This window comes from Centroberyx affinis, unplaced genomic scaffold (assembly GCF_046629955.1).
Source record: "Centroberyx affinis isolate AG114_WGS23_722 - 3 ecotype Tasmania unplaced genomic scaffold, CSIRO-AGI_Caff_v1 ptg007199l_1, whole genome shotgun sequence".
Lineage (NCBI taxonomy): Eukaryota > Metazoa > Chordata > Actinopteri > Beryciformes > Berycidae > Centroberyx > Centroberyx affinis.
Window position 1 is genome coordinate 1 of NW_027283641.1, and position 17,856 is coordinate 17,856.

A 17,856-nucleotide genomic window follows, 5' to 3' on the forward strand; every position below is an offset into this window, starting at 1 on the left:
TTAACATCTCACCATAAACCTTTGTTTTGTTGTTTCTTGTTTGTTCTTAGGACAAAACTGAGATCCCATCAGTGTCCATCTGCAAGAAGTGTATCATTCCCAAACCGCCCAGGACGCACCACTGTAGCATCTGCAACACGTAAGATAATATAATAATTCTCAGAGAGTTGATAACTGAGTCCTGCTGTGTGTCCACTGGGGCCTCTTGGTTTTAGCTAGCAGTGCTAAACTAATGCCTTGAAAAGAGCTTGTACTCATGGCTCCATAAATCAGTGTTAAATATAAAATAACCTGCTTATACTAAAAGCTGACATATTTTTAACTGTTGATGCCCCAAGTGCTAAAAACATGCTAAGCATTTAGCGTTGGGGGAATGTGTAACAGAGCGTCCACTCCTCAGAAAGGGAAGACTGAGGTTCCCGGTGGACACTTAACTATAATCCTCATATTACCTTCATTGTCTTTCCATATTGTTGCGACTATTTGATGGTAAATGTTGTAACGTAGACTCTGTTATATTACAGGTGTATTCTGAAGATGGACCACCACTGTCGTATCCTTCTAACAAGAAACATATGAAAATTGAAAAGAGAATGCATCAAATTGAACTCTACTGCGTTCACTTGTTGTGTTTTGAATATTAATTGTGAGTGCCATCAGGGTTTTTCCTCTGCTCTGTCCATGATGACCTTAACATGTGTTTCCAGCCTGGCTCAACAACTGTGTGGGACATTTCAACCATCGCTATTTCTTCTCCTTCTGCCTGTACATGACGCTCGGCTGCATCTACTGCAGCATCAGCTGCAGGGAAATGTTCGTAGACGCCTACAATGCTGTGGAGGTGAGGCTGCCTCTCTGTCATGGTGCTCCATTACACCTTTTGCTCATGAGCTTTGTTATGAAACACACAAGTGAAGTGATAAAAGAGAGATAGAGAGAGTGATAGATGGATAGATAGATATTAAAAAAAGGACTTAAAGGCATTTACAACAACAACAAAGTCTGGATGATTTATTTGTATTTATTTGGTTTATTTTAACAGGGACAGTGCACGTTAATAAACATTACTCAGAATGTAAGTGTGGCAGAGTTAGCCAAAAAGATCATTTTCATCTGTAGTCCCTGGCCAGATATTACACTAGGCTTCCTAAAACAGTGGTTCTCAATGTGGGGTCCGGGGACCACAAGGGGTCCTTGAGGGGGTTGCAGGGGGTCCCCAGCAAATTGATGAATTGTTATACTTCAGCATTATTTCATTTACAAGAAGTTAACACAATTAGAGAATGTAGAAGAATGACTGTTTTTGATCAGGGTCTTTTTATTGTAATTTTTCACATTTATATCACAGGTCCAAACAGGTCCAACAGAAAAAAAAAAGGAAACTTAATCGATCCCCCACCCACCACCCCCCAAATACCAGACAAACACATATAAACACTATACATAGCCAGACATCCATAAAAGGAAAATAAATAACACAAATAGAATGAAATGACAGAAAAATGCTTTACATTATCATGCTGTCAGAAGAATGACTGTTTTGATCATAGTTTCTCTGTTATCTCTCTACCTACAATACAGACAGTCATGATATTCTGGACAAAATCATATCTAACAATACAAATATTCTCAAATTTCGGTTCGAGAGACAACATCTCATCAAATGGGCCCTAATTTGGACTAAATTAGGGGTCCTTGATATGAAAAAGGTTGAGAATCACTGTCCTAAAAAACAGATAAAAATAAGACACAAATTGCTGAAATATACTGAAATATTATAAAAGCATGCAAATTATAGCAACACACTGGTTAAACATTGGTTAGAAACACATGATACATTAGCAAGTGTTAATGTCACAATAGCTAAAATAAATTCACTTTACAATAGACAGCACATGCAAGTAAACAAGAACGACAAAACTGAAACTGGTGACAGAGTTTAGATGACAACAAAACAACACAGTGACAAAAGTAGAGCAACAAGATGCATAAAGAGTATTAGTGTACATTTGTGATTACATGTTATTAGTGCTAATTAAAGAGTCAGACCATTTTAGTGAAGTGAGAAGGCTTGAGTGGGACGATGAAGGAGATTCACTTTCATAATTTACTTCTGCATGTTTGCTTTTAACTTCTATTTATCCAAGGAGGGATGACCTGACATGTTTTTCAGCAACACCCTTCTTTACACACACACACACACACACACACACTACAGCTCCAGTGGAGTTTGATATGAGAAAATGTTTCAGGATGTAAAACCTCAGCGGTAAACGTCAGGTTTTGGTGTCAGTCCCTCAGGATCAAAGAGCGAGGGCTTCTTTCTAGAGCCGCCATTTTGCACCGAGAGACGTTCAACAATCATACAGGGAGAAATCCATCGTAGAAGAGGAGAGAGACCAGTTTCTCCACCCACAGGAGCAGGAGAGAGACCAGAATGCACTGCAGCAGAGAGACAGACAGACAGGGTTTTGTGCTCTCTTGCTCTGCTCTCTCCACCTACATGTGTAACCCACAGCTGAATGATCTCACTGCAAAGCTATTTATATGAACACTTTTTATTTTTAAGCGACAAGTTCACGCTCGTGCTCTGGGTGTTGTTAAAAGGCATTATGGGAAATGTAGGAAATCACTAACTGTCGTAGAAGTAGACGAGACAACAAAGTGCAAAGTGCAAAGTTCAGTTTGCTCCAGTTTAGTATGGAGGCAGTTCTGAGTTTATTGCCACATAGTTTGCCTGACATTTACAGCTGTAAGAAACTTCAGTGCAACAACATGAACACAACAGATAGACAATGCAAAGTGCAACAGTGCCATACATACTAAACAAGCTCCCACAATCACCAATACTTCACCATGGAAGATAAGGCTGCAACTAACCTTTATTTTCATTATCGATTAATCTATTGATTATTTTTCCTATTAATTGATTAATCATTTATTCTACAAAATGTAAAAAAAAATAACAACAAATACCCATCAAAAGTTAGCAGAGCTCAAAGTGATTCTTCAAATTACTTATTTAGTCTGACCAGCAGACTCTATAATCATAAACATTTTATAATTTTTGCATTTGTGAACCTGTAACCAGTAAATGTTTGGTATTTTTTACTTGATAAATGACTAAAACAATTAATCAATTATCAAAAAAATGTATTAATCTTCTGTCAATCGACCAATGGATTAATTGACTTTAATTGTTTCAGCACTATTTTTTTTATTTTTTTTATTTAACTTTTATTTAACCAGGAAGTCCCATTGAGATGAATAATGTCTTTTTCAAGGGAGACCTGGCCAAGACAGGCAGCAGCATAAATAAAAACACGTAATTACAGACAGAAAACACAAAAGGAGACAGAATTAAAAAGAACTAACCAGGTAAATTAAAAACATTGACATCTTAAGGAATCTGCGTCTAATTCTTTCATTTTGGATTTAAAAGCATGTAATGAGATTAATTCACTGAGTTTCAAGTCATTCTGCAACGTATTCCATGCCGAGGGTGCAGAATACACAAATGCCCTTTTTCCAATTTCCGTACGGGCATTTGGGACAGAAAGCATAAAGAAGTCCTGAGAACACAAAGAGTATTGTCCGGCACATTTCTGCGTGATAATGTAAGAGCGTAGTGTTTTTGGTGGGCTAGGCGTCGTGCTAGAAGTAGAGAATTTCTCCATCTTGGGGGCAGAAACTGACTGAATGGATCTGTAGCGGCTGGCAGGAGGGAGGAGGATGGCAGAAGCCGAGCTCAGGTGGCAGACGACGAGTGAAACAGGAGACCAGAAAAGGATCTGTGTTTTTCTGGTCTCGTATTTACCTCAGATCCAGGACAGGTTACCGCAAAGTTGTTTGTGAGCCAGCTGGTAAACAAACAACTGGAGCCTGTGAACACCAATTTAGTTGAAAGTGTGGAAGGCCGGCAGCACGCCCTCAGATCACTTTCTACTGTCACTAGCAGCAGGATCCAGTGTGTTAAACTCCCCATATCCTCACTGAGCCAAAATTACCTCAGATGGCTGTCGAGGAGCCTTGTGTATCAGTTACATGCTGACTATATACAGCCTGTTTTTATATTCACTTTACTGTGAGGATTATGCTAATCCCTCTTGTTACCCATCCTCTAAAGTGCTGATTGAAGTTGTCTGCCAGATAGCGTTTTTTTAAATAAATTCTTCATTCTGTCGCTCTTGTTTCAAATGGAAAGCAGGTGTTTCTCATCTAATCAGTTAATTGGAAGGTGTGTTTTTTTTAATTTTTAACCAGCACTACAGGAGTGTTGAGGCTGCTTCAGCAGACCTGCAGGGAGATCCAGTCCCAGGAGCAGGACACAATATGACTGGACAGGTAGCACAGGGTCACTGCTGTAGAGCTCTCAGTGCAGGAAACTTTATTTTTTTTGTCCACTGGTCTCTATGGCTGGGTATTGTTGGGTTCTGATACTTGAGTTTAGTTTCGATTATCGGTTCTAAAACTATACTCTTTACTTATACTTCTCTTTATTCAGTGAAATCACATAAACTGATTCAGGTTATGTGAACACTCAATTTCCACAACAAGAAGAAAACTTAAAATCAATACAGTCCCAACTAGAAGGGCACTCGGAGAGCGCAGACCTCCGCCAAGGTTCGTGCTATTATTGCTTGTTCATGAGTCGGATCCGGATCCGCTCCAAAATTTAATGGGCTCTTCCTTGGCCCATGCTACACCCTTCCATGAAGTTTCATGAAAATCTGGCCAGTAGTTTTTCCGTAATCCTGCTAACAGACAAACAAACAAACAAATGGCACAGAAAACATAACCTCCTTGGCAGAGGTAAAAATCGCTACAGTACTGATAGGTATCATGTTCCAGTACCCGGTCCTACAGATCTCAGTGTTCAGTAAATCCCCACAAATTCACCAGCTGCTGTCACTACTTCACCAGCCAAATGTTGAAACAATTTGTCCAAATTTGTCCTTTTAGATTTATAGGATCTTCAAATGACAGTAGGCTGCCTGGTTAGTAGAGCGGCTAGTGGCTAGTAGAGCTGACAAGTTTAGCAGCCACAACAGAAAGGTATCAGTGTGTGGCTGGTGGCTGGTGTTCATTTCCCACCCTGATAGCCATGTAGATTGAGCAGATCAGAAAGAAACTATTGGTAAAGCCAACCATTAGTAGGCTCTAGTGTTTAGATTCTAGTCACATTACTACAGTTTAGACTTTGATATCAATAAGTTTAATATCCAAAATTTGATACTACTACGATACCATGGCAAACAAGAAAAAACACCAGTGTGTTCCCACAGTGACTTTTCCACAGAGGTTTTGATGTCAGTCAGGTGTTTGTCTTTGTCGGCTCTGTAAGGGAAATGTTTCCATTTGGCTCCTGGCACCAGTTTATCAACCGGTTCAGGTGAACTGGAATCTAGTTCAAGACCTGCTGGACTGACTGACTCGCTGCTGCAGTCTGCTGTCAAGAGCCAGACTGACGCTGTCTAGTCCAGTCCTCCTCCTCCTCCTCCTCCTCCTCCTTAACTATTACACTCTGCATGTTTACGCCCTTTAGAGGCGACGCTGAAATGGAATTTCAGCTTGCAGAATATATTTGGTGAACCAATTGAACATTTATAAAATTCAATATTGATTTCAGTCTTTCACAACGGTATCAAAGTAGTATCAACATTTTGCTTATGATGACAGAAGACAGTAGCTTTACAAGTAGCTTTTAAGTAGAGCAAGTAACTTTGTAGTGGTTAGAGTTAGTTGTGGCCCTGTAACTTACTAGTAGTTAGACTGTGATTAGATTGAGTCTCCTATACTGTTGTTATAGTTCTGTTTGGTTGATGTTTTAATGTAGTATGCATTTAAAGCTTTTCCCGGGTCTGGAATATTCTCTTGCCTCTCTGACCCTTCCCTCCTCAGTATTGGTTGCTTATGTTGCTGCTGTAGGAATGTAAGCTCACTGTAATATTGCAGTCATTGAAAGTGACTGGTTACGGGTGACAGTAGAATAAGCATTAAAGGGAAATGCCACTCATTTTTAGATTTCACATATGTTATTCCTCTGCCTCAGGACAGTTCAGTCAATGTTTGTGGACTTGGACCACTCTTTCCTAAAACTAGAAATCAGAGAAAACCCTTGAGTTTGTGATGTGACTGGATATAAAATTAGGTGTTTCTCCATTGACAGTGAATGGGTCTCTGACATTGTGGAGCCATAAGATGCGGAGTTGAGTCGTCACACCAAAATTAAGTTTATATTCTAGCATTGCTAACAGATATGAACCAGAATTTAAACTTTATTTGGGTGCAAGAACTCACACAAAAATCAACATAACTTCTGAAAACAGTAAATAAAATCACTGCTCTATTCATTGTCTATGGAGCAGAGCCAGATGTTACATCCCAGTGACATCACAAAGTTAAAGCTCCAGTTTCAAGCTTTAGGAAAGAGTGATGCATGTTCACAAGTATTGACTGAACTGTCCTGGAGGAGAGGAAGAACAGGTGGATTCTTAAAATGGGTGTCATCCCCCCTTAAAAGCCTTAAACTGTAACTGTAAGCCCCGTCCCGTCTGACCGTATCCTCCCGTCCCGCGCAGAGCTACTACCAGACTCCGCCCCCGCCCTACACCTTCAGAGAGACGACCGCCCACAAGAGCATCATCTTCATCTGGGTGCTGACCAGGTGAGGAGCGCTGCACCACACCACACCGGTCTGTCCTGTGTAGAGAGAGCTGCGGGCAGTGGGGTGAGCTCAGGGTGTAACACGGGTGTCATGTGGTCCTTCCTGCAGCTCGGTGGCGGTGGCTCTGGGAGGCCTGACCCTGTGGCACGCCGTGCTCATCAGCCGGGGAGAGACCAGCGTGGAGCGCCACATCAACCGCAAAGAGACCAGACGGCTGAAGGAGAAGGGAAAGGTGCGTTCTCTTTACTTACGGTAGATCGATGTCTTCGCCATTATATCTCCTCGATATTCCCTGTTTTTAAATGTTTTAAAAAATGTCGGATCCCGGGCCAGTCAGTTTGATCCACCTCCAACGTGATTGACATGGTGCAGTTTGATTGATGACATATTAATTGTAGAATTGATCGGTAACACTTTACAATAAGGGTCACTAAGTTAAGGGTTAGTTAATGCTTATTAAGCACTAACTAACCCTTAATTAACAGTTAACTAATGTGTCTGGTAATCATTTACTAATGGTGTTCATGTTAACTAAGGTATTAATTTATACATTATTTAATAGTTTATAAAGATGACTATTAAATAATGTATAAATTAATACCTTAGTTAACATGAACACCATTAGTAAATTACAAATTAGTTAACTGTTAATTAAGGGTTTGTTAATGCTTATTAAGCATTAACTAACCTTTATTAAGCATTAACTAACCCTTAACTTAGTGACCGTTATTGAAAAGTGTTCCCAATTGATCACTACTTGTCTATGGGAAGCCCTTAACCTCAAAGTGATTCTAATGTGATTTGCAGTTTTTTGGAATTTTTAGCGTTTTCTTGGTCAATTTCAGTTTGGGGGTCAAATTTAAAGATGTTGAATATCAGCACATAATATCGGCTATCGGAAGCTTATGTCCAGAAATAACCCGTATCAATCGAACCCTAGTTTACCCTTGTGGCATAGTATCCATTATCCTCTAGTATACTGTACTCTATTATTATTTTGTTTGTTCAATGATAGCGTTTGCAGGAGTCCCACTTTATGCATTTAACCTGCATCTATGTTGCATTAGCACCGCAGACAATTATTTCTTGACTTTTGGACAGTAGACAAAACTCATGTCTCTCTCAGCCTGCCAGTTAGCAGGAGGCCGTTCTTTGGAAAAATCCTGTCTTGCTCTCGCTCGCAGCAAGTGTTCACTAAAAATTAGGACTTCTGCAATGGTATAGCTGTTGATGATGGTTCTTTTCTCCAACGTAGGTGTTCAGAAATCCATACCACCATGGCAGAATAAACAACTGGAAGATACTGTTTGGTGTGGAGAAGACCAGGTGAGCTGTGTTATAAACATATCTTACTGGACTTAACAAACCGAGTTCACACATCTTGTTTCCTGTCCTGTGGGCGTTTTCACACCTTGTTGATTTAGACCAGTTGTTGCAAACACGGAGGCAGTTTCCTCCTCAGTTGGGTTTGTCAGGACATGAGATCACAGCAGCTGCACTCAAAACACCAAAACAGTCAGACAGAGAGACCTTGTTGAGAGAAAAGCCTTGTTAATGTTTCCATACCAACCCTGGAGCTTCATTTGGAGGGAGAACCTGATTCAGTCGTGATCCGACCCAACTACAGGAAGCACTGTGCATTATGGGTTAAACACGAGAGTCTGACATCACATAAAAAAGGAAAATCTAAAACGTTCACGGTCGTCTGTTTCTACATACAAACTGAACTGTAAAACCGAGAAATTACGGGAAAAGGTTTAAATTATTTATTCAGATTCTCATTCCATAAACGATGAGATAATCGTTAATTCTACATGAAGTTTGCCAGTAAATGCAGTGACCCACAAGTCCGTCTGATTCTCCAAGTCCGTTTTCCACAGAAGCAAGTCCTTTCCCAAAACAAATTTCTAACCAATAAGAAAATGACTTTGTTGGTATATTGTGGTTCGCTTGAAATTTTGCCATGAGAAACATAACTGAACCAGTGTAAATATATAAAAAAAAAAAACCCCGTCCTCTGATTCAGACAGAGGCAAACAGACCACAGGTTTGAAAACAGCCTTTGATATTTCCAGTCACATTTCAGTTCAGGTTGATATGACTGTATTTATATATGACTGTGTTTGTTGTTGTTGTGTTCCTCAGTCACTGGCTGACGCGGATCCTGTTGCCCTCCAGCCATCCTCCCAGCGGAGACGGCATCATGTGGGACTGCACCTTCACCAGGAGAGACCCCATGGCCATCTGACCCTGAACCTTTAACCCTTTAACCCCTGAACCACATCCAAAGACCTCCATCACTCTCCTACCATGGATTCACACTGAGAGCGACTAGACTGACTGTGTCGCTCTGTTCTGACCGGCTGTCGGCGCTGTGAGAGGCTGCGACTGCAGTTGTGAAGCGATCTGCAGCTACAAGGTTTTGACCAAGAAAAGTTATGTATTTATACAAAATCATGTATCAGCTGCTTTGGTATTGCCTTTCATAATTAAGTAGCAAAAAATATCACATTCAGGCTCACCGTCGACCCCAAAGATGGACTGGGAAGCTTTGAACGGCTGGAATCAACTTCTTGCTCATTTTTGTATATGACTAGACTAGACTAGACTAGACTAGACTAGACTAGACTAGACTAGACTAGACCAGACTGGCCCTGTAGGAGATGAATGGACTTCTGTGACTTGATGATCCTGTTGCTCAGTGTGAACACATGTAGAGCTGCAACGATTAATCGATTAGTTGTCAACTGTTAAATTAATCGCCAACTATTTTGATAGTCGATTAATCGGTTTGAGTAATTTTTTAAGAAAAATAAGTCAAAATTCTCTGATTCCAGCTTCTTGAATGTGAATATTTTCTGGTTTCTTTCCTCCTCTATGACAGTAAACTGAATATCTTTGGGTTGTAGACAAAACAAGACATTTGAGGACGTCATCTTGGGCTTTGGGAAACAGTGATCCACATTTTTCACCATTTTCTGACATTTTATAGACCAAACAACTAATTGATTAATCGAGAAAATAATGGTTAGTTGCAGCCCTAAACACATGTTAAGGTCCAGAGCCACGAGGAAATAACCACTAACTCCTCTAGAGCCTCCTCCACCCTCTGCAGTTCCCCCTTCTCTTCTCACTGTAAGGGAGTGATAAAAAGTGATCGCTCCCCAGCTCACCCATAATTCCATATTTCTCACACCGCACCTCCAGCCTCCGCCACCTTCATCCAGACGACTGCAGTGCTGTTGAGCGATCTGGTTTCTGTAAAGACGATACGGTGCTGCTGGTCAGCATCTGCTCCAGCTGTGTCCTGACCTCCAGCCTCCTGCTCTCCTCTCTCGCCTTTTACTAAAGACACAGGGCTTCACTTTGCATCACTGATGTGCATTTCTGTTATAAGTGGGACTGGAGATCTTGCACTATAACACTACAGGCTCTTAAGACAAGTATATACAATGGAAAGATGGATGAGGGGCGATAGAAAACTTTATAAAGACCCATTGAGTAGTGAGGAGGAGACACAGCCTGCATGTTCCCACCAACCTGAATGGTAAGATTATGGTTTTATGTGTAGCATTTATAAACATCAATATATTATTGTCAAGTTAATTGTGATAATTGTGGTTTAATTACTGTAAACAAATGAGAGCATGGTGGAGATGATTGGTACCTCTATCACACACCAGTAGTATTGTTAGTGCTAATGTTTCTCCACATTAAGACTACATTTCCCATAAGCCCTGTTTCTTCCTTCTTCCTAATGTCTCAAAATTAATGTGGTAATGATTTATTGATGTTAAAATGCTACATGTAGCACCTTTTAATAACGGTGTGATACTACAGAGGTCGGGCTACAGAACATGTTTTCTAGTGGGTGGATTTGTTTTCCATCATGTAACTGTTTTCTTATTGTGCTGAGATCTAAGCCGAGTGGTTCTCAACCTGAGTGGCGGGTCATGAAGTTTTACATTTAATCTGAAAAACTACATTTCCAATATACAATATAATATTTCCTTATAGTTTTGATCTACTGATAAATGCCTTTTTAATTTGTGAAATGAAAATATCTGCAGCCTCTGGGCCATTTCTAATAATAAATAATAATATTTTGTGTTCACCTTTATGATTCTGCTCGTTTACACCTGCAGCAAGAAGTGGCAGTTAGTCGTCTCTTACTTTTTGAGGATTGTGGGCGGAGCAGGTTGAGAGCCGCTGGGGGGAACTGATGTTCTGGTGCCAAAGAAGAGTCTGGACTGTGGTGGAGATACTTAACCAAATCTAGAGTCACTGATTTACATGCAGGACAGACAGTGTTACCAGTCTGGCTCTTACATCTGGGACTTGATTCCTGTACTCGATCTTGATCTAGAGCAGTTCGAGGAAAACAAAGAGGGGAAACTCAGCACAGCTTGTTTTGTGATACTGAATACATTTCTGAATACATTTCATTGTTAGATGTTTATCAAGAATTGCTCTGTGCCTTGTTTAGTTTTTCAGCCTTTACAACGAGGCGTTTATCAGCGGGAAACAAACCGTTGTTTTACTGAAATGCAATCATGTGATGATTCCCTTTTTAATTTTCTGCCACCCATTATGTCACACCAGTAACTTTGTGGAGGATGAACCTGTCCCCTAGTTGCCATAGAGACAGATGACTGACAGCTGTGATATAATTTTTAACCAATGGGAGCTGTGCTCCAGTTTGATTTTGCATTTCTGTGTCATTGTTTTTTTTTGATAAAACAAGTGTGTTTGATATCTCTGGTCTGCAGTGTTTTCATTTTCAAAATGTTAACAGAATCAAACTCAAAACACTTTTCATACAATTACAAAAAAAAGTTTTAATGACATTTTAAGTTTGACATTTTAAATATCGTCCATATATCCTTGGCATAAGTTGATGTGAGGTCAAGTTAGCCGACCTTACTGAAAAGAATAAACACTGCCTTTCTGATCGCCTCAGTCTTCCATCAGAGTGAATAACAAGGCAGAGGCTCAGCACTCTGTTACATAACTTACAATCTGAACCCAGTAAAGTCACAACAACCTCAATATAGTTACTCAATTATCTAAAATTATACTTAAAATCAGTCTTGCTCATGTCAGGAGCGTTTGATTCGCCTCCCCCTGTGTGCCGACTGGAGGATACTTGGCACATTATTAACACTTTTCCCCCCGGTCTTACTTCATAACTCCACCCAGCCGGTGCACCCGAGCGACATAAATCAAACGCACCAGCTATTCTTAAGTCATCTTTGCTGGGTTACACATTCATCTAGATCAAAGACTAAAGGTGCTGCAGTCAGGATTCATTTGGCTCTGGACAGAAGATCTTCAACTCTGCAGATCAGATGCTGCTCAGATTCTCAAAAACTTCACAAAGATGAAAAAAAAAAATGATAATGGTGGAAATACTCTTTCAGTGGCTTCAAATCTGACTGTCGCACTGATTTTTCCATCCATCAATATGAAAATTTTCCTGTTTCTCTCTTTGTATGGGAGGTTGCATGTCTAAATAATGCTGATTTAATGTCACCTTACTTATCGGTGAACGTATGAAGAGTTTCATTCCAAAACGCTATAAACCCATTTTGGAAAACAATGTTGCTACCTGAAATTCATCAGGAAATATTTGAGAAACATAAATAACTCAATAACTCAAAATGTAACTTTTTTTTTTTTAAGCAAATGTCTTCAGATGAGTCCCAACTTCAACACTAACAAATAATGCGCTTCACTTTCACACCAGCAGGCAATATGGGAGAATGGGTGTCTCTTTTTTTTTTTTTTTAATTATGGTTCATCTCATCTTGGAATGAAACTCTTCATATAAACCTAGACGCTAGAAATGCCAAATCAGTCAGTTGGTGGCTGTTTTGAATTTCACAATTGAAATATCTCGGCTTTCAACATAGCTTTTCCTAAACCCAATTACTGTGCATTTATTAAATTAGAAAAATCTTGTAAGGAAATATTAGTTATAATTATATTCACCTACATTAATCGATGGGTTCTTGGACTTCTCTTTAACCTCCATAATCCGTTGGCCTTTCTAGTGTTAAGGCTGCGGTCACATGAACATTTTTGATACGCCAAAAAACAAACAATATTCAATGTATTTCAATGAGTCCTGTGTGTTGATGGATGACATGAACTGACAGATTAAAGTGCGTGAAAACATCGCAACCGAGTCTGTCAAAAAAAACCTGAAACTAGTTGAACATTTGACGGAGCTGTAGGGAAATGTCATCGGCCAATGAAATGTCCAGACTACTTCAGAAAGCTTTGAGCCCCGCCCACAACAACACAGACATATCCATGAATTTGAGGGATGCCAAATGTCCCATGTGAACGCCGCCTTAAGACTTAGTCCTCAGTCCACTCCTCCTTTCAGCAGACATCAAACCAACAAAGTCCGCTTTTAAAATTGATTCGGGCCGGAAAAACAGGTGAATCAGTATTAAAAGTGCTATTGATGGATTAGAGGCATGAAGAAGGAGGAGTAGTGGACCGTCATGATTCAAAATAAACCTTAAATCATGTTCTACAAGGTACATATGTTCAAGAAATTAAAGACTGAAATCTGCATGAATCTGACACGTCATTCTCTCCCATACAAAGCGAGAAAGACGTTTATCTGGCTGCTGCTCGTTCCCCTTCTTTACACTTCATTTCTATCTAAAATGTCTGTCAGACAAAACCACAGTCGGCCAAAATCCTCTCTTTTGTGCGTTCATCAAAAAAAAAGAAAAAGAAGCAGTGAAAACAAAAAAACATGGCAGTTAAAAAACTCTCGGAGAAGACGGAGGGATGGAGGGATTTTTCTTTTGGAAGTGGTGGAGGAGGCTGGTAGATCCAGAGAGAGAGAGAGAGAGAGGGGAGGGTGAGGCAGCGGAGGGTTTGTCCCAGCAGAGGGTGCTGCTGCCCGGGCTGCAGGAGGAGCCTCGGTCCTGGGCTGCCTGGTCCTGGAGCTCGACCCGCCTCCTTCCTCTTCCAACGTGAGGGAGGGATGGGTGGCGGCGGGGAAATCAGCTTCCTCCTGGACTTCCTACGAGGAACCTGGGAAAGAAAAACAAGGCCGAGACACCTCATCATGGAAATGCGATCAAAAATAACACCGGCAGGGCACGTGCAATGTATTTTCCCACTGGTTCAATTCAAGGTAGATTTCACTATTTTATCAGCAAACTAGCTTTTAAGAAGAGAATAAGACCTTCAACTAGATGGACAAAACTTAACATCAACAGCCAGAATTTACCCACATTTGTGTCTGCAGGCCTGGAAAAAGTGTCCAAAATTATATAATCTAAACTAAAGTATTTTCAGTCTTCAATTCAGTTAGAAGTCTTAAAAAAGCTGGGGTTTCATGGTTTTTGTGTTGAGAAATAAGTCACAAGATCTACAGTATTTTTCATTTTCACAATCATTTACACTGTGAAATTGGTCTTATATTTCATTCTGACTGTTATTGACAAGGTCTTAAATTGAACAGTGAAGCTTGCAGACAGCCTGGAACAGGAGAGAATCATGACCGAATCACAGAGCTGAAATCCAGTACAACAGCACAACCTCTAATGTGATATTGATTTTATACCAACAGGTCATAAACAAGCTATTCATCAAGTAATGCTAATTTGAGACTACAGATTATGATTTTTTGTCTTTTATTTGTCTCCGCTAACAAAAACAGTTTCCTCAGGATTCCACTACAACACACAAACTGTATTAGAACAGCTGTAAATATACAGTGAAACATCCCAGTGCTGTTAGACTGTATATCAGCACTCAGGGATTGGGAATGTCTCCTGTCCAATCAAACTGCTCGACCGGAACTAGCTGTTGCATAAAACTGGTTGCGGATTTTAAGTGGTGGCGGTCTCTGCTCCTCACCAGGCTCCTCGGGCCTCAGCCGCCTCGCTCCTCACCAGCCGCTTCCTGTCGTCCAGCGGCCGAGACAAACCTCGCAGCACTCTGGACCGGAACGGCAGGATCTGGAACGGAACAGACAGATAGGGATTAAGCTGATAATTGATTGAGAATGGCAACACAGCTGAGTCCGATGAAGAGCGAGGCGCTTTGCTTCAAGCTGCGATAAACAATTTCGTCCACTGCCGCCCCCAAATGGCAGCAAGAGGTGACAGTTTGATAAAATAATAGTAATACCAATAATATGGGCAAGTAGGTTGAATCTACAACGTTTCAATTAGGGGAGATGGGACACTTCTCTATTGCAGCATACAGGCTGATAACATGTACATTTTTTTTTACACAAAAATCTTGCCTGGTGCAGCTCTGAACTGAGATGTGTGAAGTTTAGTTTTTTTTAAGTTTAGTTTTATTTTGCACAATTTAAGAAAATACACAAATGACAAAGATAACAAATAATATACAGTGGAGGGAGAGGCAGAAAACCCAATGGGCTTATTTGAAGCCTCCACCTAAAGAAATTTAATATTTCACAATGTTATGGAGAACACAAAAATAACATACAGAAAATAATATGACTACATAGAACAGTGCTCAAACACTCTAAACCAAGGGGTTTCTCAGAGGTTCTATCCAATGAGAGCCAATAAGCTGTCTAGGTTCCTCACTAGAAAAATATCCCTGAAGAGCTTGTTGAAGAACCTCCATAACTTAAGAGACTCGTGAACCTTTTGTGAAGGAGTTCTTCAAGGAACCGTCTGGTTAAAAGGTTAAAAGGTTCCTCAAAGCGTTCTTTTTTTTTTTTTTTTTTTTTTTACATGTTTCTATTCCCTGGTGGAGAGAGACGGAAGCTGAATCTAAAATATGGACGGCTGAGTGTTACCTCGTGTTCGGGGAAGCGGGACAGAGCCTGGATACACCGCAGAGAGGTGGTCCGCACGCTCTGCAAGAGACAGAAACAAAAGAAAGAAATTACATTTAAGAGAGCTCAAGTAAACGTGTGTGTGTGTGTGTGTGTGTTTATGTGCCTGTTATACAGTGAATGGTTTCAGCCAAGCAAACTGATTGGCCAAAGATATGTTCCTACTGTGCAGACAATTCCCATAAATCACTGCTGGTTAATGATTTTTCTTGTTTTCTTTTGTTATATGCTTGTTTTCAGAGTGTGTACGTACATTTTCAGAGTACACAACTGCTGTATAAAAGTCTTAATAAAAGCCTTAAGCCCGACATTTTAATCTCCAACAGCTGAATATAAAAAGTGATTAAAACACGTCCTTGTGATGAAATTGTGAAACACAATCAATCGTCATGATGGCAAAAACTAGGAAAATAAGGCCCAGGTTGGAAATAACCAGAATTATCTTTTAAACTTTTCCAGCTCGCCGCCTCTCATCAGTCTGAGAGTGTTTCTGTTATCATGGCTGCCACACCAGAGAAAACCAGAGGAGATCATTTTACTCGTTTAAGAAAACACCTTGACTTGAGTGATGCCTCTAAGATTTTTAAGAAGATTAGGGCTGCAACTAACGATTATTTACATTGTCAATTATTTTCTTGATTAATCGATTAGTTGTTTGGTCTATAAAATGTCAGAAAATGGTGAAAAATGTGGATCAGTGTTTCCCAAAGCCCAAGATGACGTCCTCAAATGTCTTGTTTTGTCCACAACCCAAAGATATTCAGTTTACTGTCATAGAGGAGGAAAGAAACCAGAAAATATTCACATTTAAGAAGCTGGAATCAGAGAATTTTGACTTATTTTTCTTAAAAAATTACTCAAACTGATTAATCGGTTATCAAAATAGTTGGCGATTAATTTAATAGTTGACAACTAATCGATTAATCGATTAATCGTTGCAGCTCTAAAGAAGATTTAAAAAAAAAACTGGGTGTTCATTTCTGTTTACAGTTTATGGGAGAGCCTTTTTCCTTGTCTCTGTTTTGTAACATCACAGTAGAGAAGCTGTAGACGCCACACTGACCATGGCCGGGCTGGAGGTGAGGGCCAGCAGCCGGCTGACCAGCGCCTCCAGCTGCTGGATGAGCGCGGGCGGCGGGTCGAGGAGCACCGGCTCCAGGCAGGACAGGGTGGACAGCTGGACGCCCCGGTCCGGATACGACAACGCCTCCAGCAGCAGAGACAGCAGCTGGACACGGACAGGGGGGGGGGGGGGGAGAAGAACAACATTAGATACAGCCGGTCGGATCTGGAGGGAAAATCTGCTGGATCGCTTTACGGCACAAAAACAGGAAGAGGTTCTGTTCTTCCAGAGCAAAACGGAGCTAAAGCTGAGAGAGTTTCTGGCAGCAGATGGTGGAAGGAGGGAAAGGAAGATGGAGAAATCACTTCCAACATGTTGATCCTCTTCAGGGAGGGAGGAGGGGGGGGGGCAGGGAGCAACGGGGCTGATGGGAAATGTAGTCTTAATGTGGAGAAACACTAGAACTAAATGCACATATTTTACATATTTCTTACTTTCTTATTTCTATTTTTCTTATAATTTCTCTATGCTTATATATATATATTCTCCTCTACAATGTGAGCAACTGCAATGTAACCCAATTTCCCCTCGGGGATCAATAAAGTATTTCTGATTCTGATTAACAATATTACTGCTGTGAGATAGAGGAGACCAAACATCTCCCCCATGCTCCCATTTGTTTCCAGCGATTAAACCAAGGTTTCACAACTAATTTGTTTCCTTTCCTTCTTTATCTCAGTCTGTATCACATGATCATATTGTTTCCTCTCCACTCACCGCTGGCAGCTCAGTGACCTGAACCTGTTTGGGAAGCTTGTTCACGATATTGGACAGAGCCTTCAGGTAGCTGGGCTTCTTCTCTGCAAGTGAGACAGAAAACGAATAAAATTAGGCTGAAACAAATGAATTTTAACAAACTAGCAACTGCAGCACTGATGATCAGTGAGAGTGACTTTCTTTCCCGGCATCAGGATTCCTTGATTTCAGGGCGATTTTGGCTAATTTAACCGAAGATCTTCACACAGAAATGCTCCCGTGTGACGAATTTAATAAAGAAGTTATGTTTTGAGCAAGTAGCTCTTCCTCAGACTTACTGCAAACAACAGAGAATCGCCACCATAAATACCCATAAACCCTAGTAGAAAGTCACATGACATAACACACTAAAATTTAAATGTAAATCTAGAGAACTTCACTTTTAAAATGGGTGAGTGTGTGCAGTTTGGTTCTGCTGTGTCAGACCAGACCTAGGGCTGGGCGATATATCAATATTATATCGAG

The 17,856-nt window shown here is 40.5% G+C and overlaps 2 protein-coding genes across 4 annotated transcripts in view; one reads left to right on the plus strand and one right to left on the minus strand.

Moving 5' to 3' along the window:
• Nucleotides 1-50: 50 nt before the first annotated feature.
• LOC139639387 (palmitoyltransferase ZDHHC16B-like) lies at nucleotides 51-9,289 on the plus strand (the record flags this gene model as incomplete). The annotated part of the gene is made up of 7 exons (XM_071513474.1): nucleotides 51-139; nucleotides 525-553; nucleotides 708-841; nucleotides 6,582-6,667; nucleotides 6,776-6,899; nucleotides 7,923-7,993; nucleotides 8,813-9,289. Coding segments are annotated over 7 exons (636 nt in total), but the record flags the coding sequence as incomplete, so codon positions are not given.
• Nucleotides 9,290-11,508: 2,219 nt separating this feature from the next.
• Nucleotides 11,509-17,856, minus strand: part of mms19 (MMS19 homolog, cytosolic iron-sulfur assembly component) — a 36,378-nt gene continuing 30,030 nt past the window's right edge. For all 3 annotated transcript variants that reach the window (XM_071513472.1, XM_071513471.1, XM_071513470.1), the window contains exons 27-31: nucleotides 17,353-17,435; nucleotides 16,576-16,740; nucleotides 15,474-15,533; nucleotides 14,555-14,655; nucleotides 11,509-13,723 (exon numbers count right to left, since the gene is read on the minus strand). In XM_071513472.1, coding sequence (XP_071369573.1) covers nucleotides 13,693-13,723; nucleotides 14,555-14,655; nucleotides 15,474-15,533; nucleotides 16,576-16,740; nucleotides 17,353-17,435 — 440 coding nt within the window. In that variant the 3' untranslated portion in view covers nucleotides 11,509-13,692. The remainder of the gene's footprint in view (nucleotides 13,724-14,554; nucleotides 14,656-15,473; nucleotides 15,534-16,575; nucleotides 16,741-17,352; nucleotides 17,436-17,856) is intronic.